The sequence below is a fragment of the Strongylocentrotus purpuratus genome, unplaced genomic scaffold (genome assembly GCF_000002235.5).
Source record: "Strongylocentrotus purpuratus isolate Spur 01 unplaced genomic scaffold, Spur_5.0 spur5_contig_867, whole genome shotgun sequence".
In the NCBI taxonomy this organism is placed as follows: domain Eukaryota; kingdom Metazoa; phylum Echinodermata; class Echinoidea; order Camarodonta; family Strongylocentrotidae; genus Strongylocentrotus; species Strongylocentrotus purpuratus.
Window position 1 is genome coordinate 2,540,232 of NW_022145576.1, and position 10,322 is coordinate 2,550,553.

The 10,322-nt window shown below is 36.7% G+C and overlaps 1 protein-coding gene across 1 annotated transcript; it reads left to right on the plus strand.

Moving 5' to 3' along the window:
- Window positions 1-220: 220 nt before the first annotated feature.
- On the plus strand, window positions 221-9,813 carry LOC764228 (replication factor C subunit 5). The gene is made up of 10 exons (XM_030975655.1): window positions 221-327; window positions 913-977; window positions 1,814-1,950; window positions 2,676-2,829; window positions 3,676-3,835; window positions 4,888-4,969; window positions 6,001-6,130; window positions 6,803-6,880; window positions 7,643-7,697; window positions 8,856-9,813. Exons 1-10 carry the CDS (start codon window positions 293-295, stop codon window positions 8,944-8,946), a joined length of 987 nt encoding a protein of 328 aa, XP_030831515.1. The 5' UTR covers window positions 221-292; the 3' UTR covers window positions 8,947-9,813.
- The last annotated feature ends 509 nt before the right edge of the window (window positions 9,814-10,322 follow it).

Genomic DNA, 10,322 nt, shown 5'->3' on the forward strand with positions numbered 1-10,322 from the left:
GGGACCAATCGGTATACTTTTCAAAGGAGTTTTATAGGAAGACATTTCATTAACTTATTCCTAGGAAATATATTATTCTCTAACCAGGGAGGTGAGACAAATCTCACTTTCCTCTAACTTTGCATTTTTCGCAAACTTCAGTTTGATTTCTTTTTCAATATAATATACACTGTAGTTTGTACATGAATAATTATCTCTAATTTGCTATCACGATATTCCTCTTCCATCCTAGAAGAAAAAAATTCACAGAAAGAAGAAAGGTCACAGGTGGCGCGCCAAAAGCAAAGTGAAAATGAGTCGTGCAAATGAACACAAGAATTTACCATGGTAAGCCTTTTATTTTTAATTTAATGGCTTTTAAACGTTTGTGTAGTCAATTTACCCACGAATGTGTCTCTAACTTTCAGCCACTAGCTTTCGTAAATGATTTTATGTCGCTGATTGTCAATCTCTCGACACAATGAATGACACAAAAAACGGTAGACGGGACTACAGTAGGAGGTCTACAGTCTTTTGTACAGACGATGTGTTTTGATTTGAAGACTGACTCGACTGCAAGATGTGGCTGTATGTTTGCAGTGCAGTGTGTGTGTACCATATATGTATATGTTTTAGAGGATCTAATTCTCTTAATGTGACACACAAATGACAGAAAAAGACCAGTGAAAGTTTGTTGAAAGTCTGATAAAATCCAAAGAAGAAGAAAGTTATTCACAATTTAATTGATCAAAAAGATTCAAAAGGATAGTTTCAAAGGCACATTTGTAACCCTGTCAGTCTGTGTTTACGCTTTTACCTTTTGAATTTGAGCACCTCTCTGTTTTGTGTTGTACAGAAAATTAATAAATTACCATTTTCATGGCAATTAGTGTTGTAAAATGACTTTCAATGATCATTTATCTCCGTTTACAGGGTGGAGAAGTATCGACCCAACTCGCTAGACGACCTTATCTCACATACAGAAATCATCAACACCAGTAAGTGAAAGTATGGCCTAGTATTTGCCTCCAATTTTAATTCATTGGAGAGGCAGAGGCTCCCTCATTTAAAACAAAAATAAAAGCAAAACTAAAGGAAGGGCACCAGCATGATTGATGGCTCAGTGGTAGAGCAGTGTTCTCGAAACTGGAAGGTCCTGGGTTAAAGTCGATTCATTAGTGCTCTTTGGGAAGGCATTGCCATTAATTCTCATTACATCTACAAGCATATTCATGCTTTTTTAGTTCTTGGAAGTCAGGTAATATAGACTAACAAATGAAAAGAGAAAAAAAAACGAACGAAAAACAACTGCTCACTGCTCACTTATGTCATAGCCACACAGGCAAATTCTGTGTCATCTTAGAAGCACTCTTCCTGGCTCCAAGATGTTTCAGAAATTTGCCTGCATGGCATAAGCATAGATGAGCAGTGGTCAAACACTTCACTTACTATACTTTATACACGATGTTGTAGGTCTAAGCCTGTTCATTGATCCAGGATTCTTCCATGGTTACTGTAAAGGGATGATTTTACTCAGGGGGGGGGGGGGGGGGATAGCTTATATCTTTTAGCCTTTTTTTGTTCTAAGGTGGGAATAGAATTCTAGGCATGCTATAAGAAAATTAACATTCATTTTTTCAAACAAAACATTGACCATATTTCTTAAAATCTTCAAAGGATATATTTTCTTGAATTCTCAACCAGAATTAAGATGAGGAGGAGGAGGAGGATAGTGACAACAGCAACAGCAATAACATCAATAGTGGGTTCTTGTATAGCACCCATGTCTGTCAGACTTTACACTATGTACTTTCTTTTTAACTTCTGATTGCAGTTCAGAAGTTCATCAAGCAAGATCGCCTGCCCCACCTACTCTTCTATGGACCCCCAGGAACGGGGAAAACATCCACCATCTTGGCAGTTGCTAAGCAACTGTACGCTCCCAAGGAGTTCAACTCGATGGTCTTGGAGGTAAGTATTGTTCCCAGGATCCTCAAAGGAAGTTTCTTGACCATTCGTCTTTTTCATTTTGTTATTACCTTGTCTGTAGTACATGTAGGTGCTCTCAATCAGTTAACCCATTGTCTGAATGAGCGATCTTTAATTCCCTCTTTAAACTGGCACGAACAACATTTGTCTTACATTGTCGTAAGTAAATCAAATTATCAAAATCCTCTTTAGGGAGTCAGAAGGGCGCTAACTATGTGTACAAGTAAGTTAATGCCCTTCTGATTCTCAACAGAGAAAATGAAGCAGCCTTAGAAATGAAGTTTCAAAATACAACAGGGAAATACTAATTTGTTACTAACACACATAGTGACTAAAGATTCTACTGTGTAACAATTTTAAAACCTCTAATCATTTATATATGATTTTGCTTTGCCTGCTCTTATGTTAGTCATATTATTCTAAATCAAAAGTTGCAAAAATGTCCCTAAAAGGCGAATACACCGCTTGTCCATAAAATTGGGCTACAAATTTGTTTATCTTTTTTCTTGAAGTGATTGTGAAATATGATTAATTCTTGATAGATAAAGTTTATATTCTCAGAACTTTATTAATCCATCTATTAATGGATTAACACTGTCTATGACTTGAAAGGAATAACGTATTTCTTTTGCAATGGTTACTGCAACAACAATCATGAGTTCTTTCAAACAGTCTTAACTGACAAAGTCTCCTGTCATCGTTCTTAGCTCAATGCGTCAGATGACCGAGGTATCGGCATTGTCAGAGGTAGCATCTTGAACTTTGCCAGCACCAGGACCATCTTCAAATCGGGCTTCAAGCTGGTCATCTTGGATGAAGCCGACGCCATGACCAACGATGCACAGAATGCACTCAGGAGAGGTAAAAATACATTTTAAGCAATTTATTTTTATTTAATTAGTTTTAAAAAAGGTGCGAGTGAACATTTTGACTTGGTCTTGTTGAAAAGTAGTCAAATAATTGTTGATTTTGATAAGAATGTAATGTCAAAATATCCTGAGGGCAGACATTTGAGAAAAAGCAGATAATCTCTGTTAAGTAAGGGAATAATTAAAGTCTATTATTTTTCATGTTTACATCATAGTGTATAAAAACAAAAACAAAAACAAAAACAAATAATCCATGATATGTATGTTATTTAACTTTGTTCAATTGCCTCTGTATGTGTAACCTATAATTTGTACAGAGCCTCTCAGGAAAAAAGTTATGATTCTGATAGAGTTGCCCTGTTTAAATCAAAAGAATAAAAAAATAAATGTTCGTTTTCAATAAAGGTAATAAGAATTCTATTCATGTCCAGTACAGATAATCCCAAAGTCCCCAATTCAATCTTGCTTCCCATCGCCATTTTCATCATGTCTTTTTGAAAGTTCTATAGCACCTTTCAATTAACTGTTATTGTGTGCTTCTCCTTGTCCTTGTCCTTGTTCATTTTTCTTTTCATTTTCCACCTACCATGCCTCTTTCTGTCTTTTCTTTCATTTTACTTCTCATTCCTCTATACTCTTCTTACTTCCAATTTTCTTCCTTCTCCCTTTCCTTTTTCCTCTTCCTTTCCTCTTTTCCCTCTTCCTTCTTCCATACTCGACTACTCTTCCTCCTCTTCCTTTGTTGTATTGTTCTCTGCCTCAACTCTTCCTCTTTTGCCAATCCCTTTTTTTCTGTCTTCTTCTAACCACCACCTCCTCTTTCTTTCCTTTTCTGCAGTCATTGAGAAGTTCACAGAGAACACCCGGTTCTGCTTCATCTGTAACTACCTGTCCAAGATCATCCCTGCCCTCCAGTCCAGGTGCACCCGCTTCCGATTCGGTCCCCTTGACAACCAGCAGATTGTACCCAGGCTGGAGTTTGTCGTCAGGGAAGAAAAGTAAGAAAGAGTTCAAATCCGGGCCCCCCCCCCCTACTCAGTGTTATTTAGGGTACGCATATGCATGTTCCCTCCTTTTGAAAACACCCCGTAAGTCTGGTGTGTAAAGTCAATACGGGCCAGATTTTTGTGTACTACGAGCCGGACTTTGGTGCATGAAAATTACCCCTTTACCGGACATTTTGGTAACACGCATGGTATCCCTCCGTTCACGGAGTGGGGGGCCGGGAGTCCAATAGACAGATGAACTAACATATATATTCAAATTTATGGATGTTTATTTCTTGGGGACCAAGTGTTGAGGTATTCCATTAACCTGTTACCAATGAATGAACTACAATGAGTAGAAGGGGGCTGGGGGCTGTAGACCCCAAAATAATTTTGACATTACCAATAGTCGGGCAATCGTCACCTGATTCTGGCAGTGAGGAGGCTATTTGTAATCTCTACAGTCTTTAGTATTATCTAGCAAAGTTTGATTTTAAAAAATCAAAATAATGTAGTATCAAATGTTAGAAAATGGACCGTTGATGTTCAGGTAAGAGGCTGTAGTTTTGTTTCTACTCTTATTGAAGTGATGTAAAGTGATGATCCTCTTTCGATTATTCAAATCGTATCATATAATTTAGAAAAACGGCCCCTTTTTGTTTGCCTCCCACCTTATATCAGTGGATTGACTCTGATTGAGTTTAAACGTATGTGGTGCATTGTTTTGCCAGTGATGTTTGATTATTCTATATTTGATTGTAGAGGTGTTGTGGTCTAGTGGATAAGTCACCCGACTGCAGATCGCAAGGTACAGGGTTTGAATCCCGCTGCCGCACTAATGACGTTAATCTACATTTGCCACTCTCCACCCAGGTGTCATATGGGTACCCGGTAGGATGCGAAAGTTAATGTGGTTGGACGAGTGAGTGGTACTTGTTAAATGGAGACTGGCCGGAATGCTCCCCAGGGAGTGGAGAATGTGCATACATTACTTACTGTACCTAGAAACAAAGTATTAGGCACATTATAAATGTAAGCTATTATTATTATTATTGTATTTGCAGTGTTGACATGACGGAGGATGGTAAGAAGGCTCTCATCACGTTGGCCAAAGGAGACATGAGAAGAGTCATCAACATCTTACAGGTATGTTGTCATAGCTTGCCAGACTCTGACCAGGGCCCGGCTTATGAAGAGTTGCGATTGATCCAAATCAATCGCAAGTCCTCTAATCAATCACAAGTTTGCAGTCCCCTATCTCTTACATATTACTATGGTTTTGTGACTGAACAAAATAAACAAAAGTCATATCACAAAATATCAATTTGGCCAAATGTCCTGCCACAAAAGTGGCCAGACATTTTGCCAAATTTGGCACAATTTATATTTTATTAATTTACTAAATGATGATAATTTTGCTTGAAAATTTGCAAGTTATTGTATGCATATTCCAACCACATGAGGAGACATTAACAAATGTGCATGTGTTTCTAATGTATGTTCCTTCGTTATAATAACAGTAATAATGGTGGGTTCTTGTATAACCCTCATATCTGTCAGACTTGACACTCTCCACAATCATTGCCCCGGCTCATGGTTGCCATCATGGTGCTCTAGCTTTGTAAATAATTCCTGCCAGATACCTGTATACCTCACCTGGGACGGGTGTGACAAATGTTGATAAATGTCCTGCCAAACGGCGTTAGTGCTGAGGCAGGGATTTGAACCCTGTACCTTGTAGTACACAGGGGTCTACAATTTTTTTGTCTACTACCCAATTGGACTATTCCCATATGGTCGACCCCCAAGCATGTCTACTATCCACATGGTCCATGTGGTCTAATAATCATTTAATCAAAAATAATAGTAATCATTAATTGATTACTGGACCTTATTGATGGTAGACAAAATAAGCATTAGACTAACTGGTTATTAGATTAATTGGAGATTGGACCATATGGGAATTAGACCAAATGTCTATTAGTCTAAATGATAATTAGATCAAATGATAAGAAGACAAAATGATTACTAGACCATGTGGATAGAAGACGGGCTGGGTGTAGACTATATGGGAATAGAGTAATTGGGTAGTAGGGGAGCTGGTTGTAGACCAAGCTGCGTTCACTACACCTTGGATGCATTCAAGCCATTTTGTTCTTGCGACTTTATATTTCCAGAGCACATCCATGGCACATGAGAAAGTAACGGAAGAGAATGTTTACCTGTGTACCGGCCACCCTCTCAGGACAGACATCGAGAACATCGTCAACTGGATGCTGAATGAAGACTTTACTGCCGCTTTCAACCGTATCCTTAACCCATGGCTGCCAACCATTCCTGTCTTGGAGGAATTATTCCTATTATTTGGTCTTCAAGCCATTGTTTTGAATCTTAGATTCCTTTCCTATTATGAAATATTCTGTTTGAAAAGTATAAACAATAGACTGTATTCCTAATTTTGACTCAAGAGATTACTCATTTTTGCTGTGAAAGCCTTGTCTGAGTGAAGTTTCACTTGAAATCATTACTGGTACTGGTATCTGACTGGCAATACCGTAGAAAGTTCACCATGCAACAAAGATAAAAAGAATCATAAAGATACAGAATATATTACATTGAGTCAACCGTGCATAAGTCAACCCCTCTCATGCCTAAACAATCTTATTCTTTTTAATAACCTTCCTTGGTTGAAGAGATTGGAAAGATACAGAAGTTTGACTTTCTTGTTTTAAGGCGCTTTTTTTTAACCTTGGGATATTGATTACTCTGCGGTTCGTTTTGGGTTCCAAGGGATGAAATATGGGTTATTGATTTCATAACAATTTTAAACACTTTCAAATCAGCAATCATCGCATTACACAGGGAATATCACTGACCAAGATATTGGTTTGGGAGTTACAGCACTCACATGGGTTGCCAAAAGGGGTCGTTGGACATCTGTTGTAGAACTTCTGTTTCCTTGACCATGCCTTCGTCCAGACATCAACCAGCTGAAGACACTCAAAGGTCTCGCCCTTCTAGATATCCTGTTAGAAGTCCATACTTATGTACACAGAAGTAAGTCGAGTGCTGCATGCGGGGCGCAACGTAACTGTTCTCAAAGCACTTGATGACTCGCGCCAGGGAAGGTCTACTGTATGCAGACTTTAAAATGAATTTGCTCTCGTGATAGAGTGAAGTGGGAATGTTTTCTGATTTGGAAATGGTTCTCAATGCTTGTGACGCGAAATAAAGTTAAACTGGAACACTTTCAATGTGTACTACCAAATTAAGGACAGCTGTTGCCAAACAACTACTCACTATTTCTTTGTAAAAATCACCCACATCAACAGTTACAAAATATAAGATTACCACTAGACTTAAAATTCTGGATCTCTCTTCTGGTAATAGAATCACTTGAAACTGTACAAATTTGATTTGTTTTTTTATTTTTTACTATGGCCTTTTGCATTAAAAAAAGATTTTGATTAAACCAATTCAGTAAATGAAAACCTAGCTTGACTTTCAATCAATCATAATTTTACATTGTGGCTTTGCTTGCATCCTTCTTAATTTTCTTTTAAAAGCTCTTTGTGCATGATGTTCCTGAATTGGTAATTGTCTGAAAAAGTAGTTTTAAAAGGGGAAGTATGCATTATATTCATTGCTGTGCTTGCTGAATCTGTAAAAGAAACAGAAAAAGGTTGCTCATAATTTTGCAATTTTGTAAAATAAATCTCAGACCTTCAGACAAGAAATTATGTAGAGTTCCTGTAAAAATACATGTACATGCATGTAAGTGAAAGTTAATAAAACATTTCTATTTTGTTTATATTCCAGTTGAATTTCCACAGAAGGTTCGGATATACCTCTTGGACAAGATGTCAGATATTGAGTAAGTTGCCCCTTCCACTTAATGAGATTGTCATCGTTTTCAATTCCTGTAAAACAAGCAAGCAAGCAAACAAACAAACAAACAAACAAACAAACAAACAACAACAAAACAAACAAACAAACATTAATGATAAATCTGAAATAATAAGCCAGTTCATAGATGCAGTCTGAGCATGAGCTCAGATAAAGGTCATTGCAGACCAAATTGTGAAATGCAAGGAGACAAAATACTGGATATGTGCTCATGAAAGTTATGTAATCATTATTCATTTATGCACAAGCAGTGCACTCCATGATACACAAGTGGAAGTATTTTTTGAAAAGGGAGAAACAAAGGCTATTTTATGTAGCACCTTCATCAATGTAGGAGTGATTATTTCAAAATGTACAAAGTGGGACCTCTTCATGTTTTTGAAGATCTGTGGATATTCGGGATCATTTGGGAAGTGTGCTACCCGTGAACTGGTCTATTACATACCATGCAAGATTAATGATTCTTCCTGTAAAATACACTAATACACGTGGTAGATCTTAAAATATTTGAACTGATCATTTTACTAGTTATGACTACCTTCTAAATAAAAATCATTTCTTTTTTCACTGTAAAATAACGCATACAAAAAGCAGTGACAAATTGTTATATGAATAATAGTGGCAGGATCATGAAAAGCTCTCAGTGAATCAAATGCCATGATTTCAGTAGCTTATAACAACTGTTGTAACTTGTTATTGATAACAAGTTTTGTGAAACAGGGCCCAGTTCAGTCAAATGGATTGGGAGCCTAACTTCCTAGCAGTCTGAAAAATAGATATTTATGATTTTGCAGAATTTTTTTTTTTTTTTTTTTTTTTTATAATTTTTTTTTAATTAAAAAAAAAAAATGTTTTGATAACTCACCAATGAAAGGTGGACTTGTTGAATTGGGGCCTTTTTGTCATATTCTCAAGAAACATAAATCAGGACAAATCAAATTTTCACTTAAACAATTGCAAAACTTGGTAATGGGTGTGAATAATTCCAGTTGCTAACTGTATATGAACATGTGACTGTCATAAAAGTGTTTGACCTCAATTATGAATATGTTGAATGTGATATTATTAATACCTTGAATATGATATTGCAAGAATGAAATGAAATATTCTTTTTGTTTGTGTGAAGGTACCGCCTGGCAGCAGGGACCAGCGAAAAGCTACAGCTTGGGTCTTTGGTAGCAGCCTTCCAGAGCGCACGAGAGATGGTGGCTGCATAGGCAGGACCGTACTTTTAAAATATATTTAAAGTTAAGAAAGAAAAAGAATTAAAGGAGAATAGTCAATAATATGGAATATTTTGTTCCTGGAATATCATGGTTAGTCCTGGGTTTTAGATTGCAGAAAATGGGGCTTTTAAAGCCTGAGTATGAAAACAAAATTTAGTCAGATAATTTACCAGAGGTAATAGAGTAATGTGCATGTATATCAATGTTTTGATACTATAACTGAACCTCAACTTATGGTAGGAATTCAGTTATTTATTCATAGGGGGAAAAGCCTGCACAAAATAGGTGCTCTCAATTAGCACACTCTTCATTTACAAAAATTTTTGGGGAAATGGTTTGATAATGATTCATCTTATCTCATCATTTTAGTAAAATCTGCATAAAAAAGTTGTTAAGACACTTTCCTCACTCTTTGTATGACACTTGGATTGCGAAGTGAGAATTGTGTTCCAACGGATTATTGCAAATACTTTACAGAGATTATTCCAAATCAGTATTATGACTCTTTCTCAAGATTTGTTTTCTTCCACTCTTTGACTTTATTTTTAAAATTCTCCCTAATTATGTGGCCCAGTCGAGTAAATTCTGTTTCTTGTCTGAGCTTGCCTCCTTTTTCACCATTTACTATAATATACTACCAAACATGATGCAAAGATTTCCCAAAATAGTTGGTTTAAATTTCATGGTAGCCCTATTGAAAAACAAAAAAGGAAAATCATATCTTGAAGGAATCCCTCCCTCTGTTTAACAATTTATTTGTCATCTTGATATTCTTACTTTATTAATTAAAGGCCCACTGCACTACTTGTAGCTACTTGTGCCCTCTATATAACAAACAATGCCTAATCGGTGACCATTGGTCCCCCATCATCCTCTTTTTCTTATGTTAACTGAGAGCTGAGTTGATGAGATAACCACCTGTCCAGTGACCTTGCAGGGCGCTCTAATTCCTCCTGTAAACTATGGCAGATAAGCTTTAATACAATTATCTATGTTTTATTATTTTGTTCAATTTCTTCTTCTTATTATTTTTTTTTCTATTCTTTTTGAGGAGGGGGGGGGGGGGGGGCTGATAATCCATTTAAGTTGGACCAATATTTATAGGCATGTCTATTCATGTACGGTACATGTTCACCCATACATACTTTGCTTTATTGCCGAATTATTGTGTGTTATCACTGAAAGCAAATAAACACAAGCAGAGAATATAGTATGGACTGAGCACCGCTGAGAGTTCAAAGGTAATGTTGAACAATACCTTGTATATCATGTACATAGCAACTTGAATAAAATTTTGTATGTAAACAAAATATCGCACACCCTTTTATCGCAATCTTTGGCTTATGTGAGTGGGTCTGTTGTGTGTC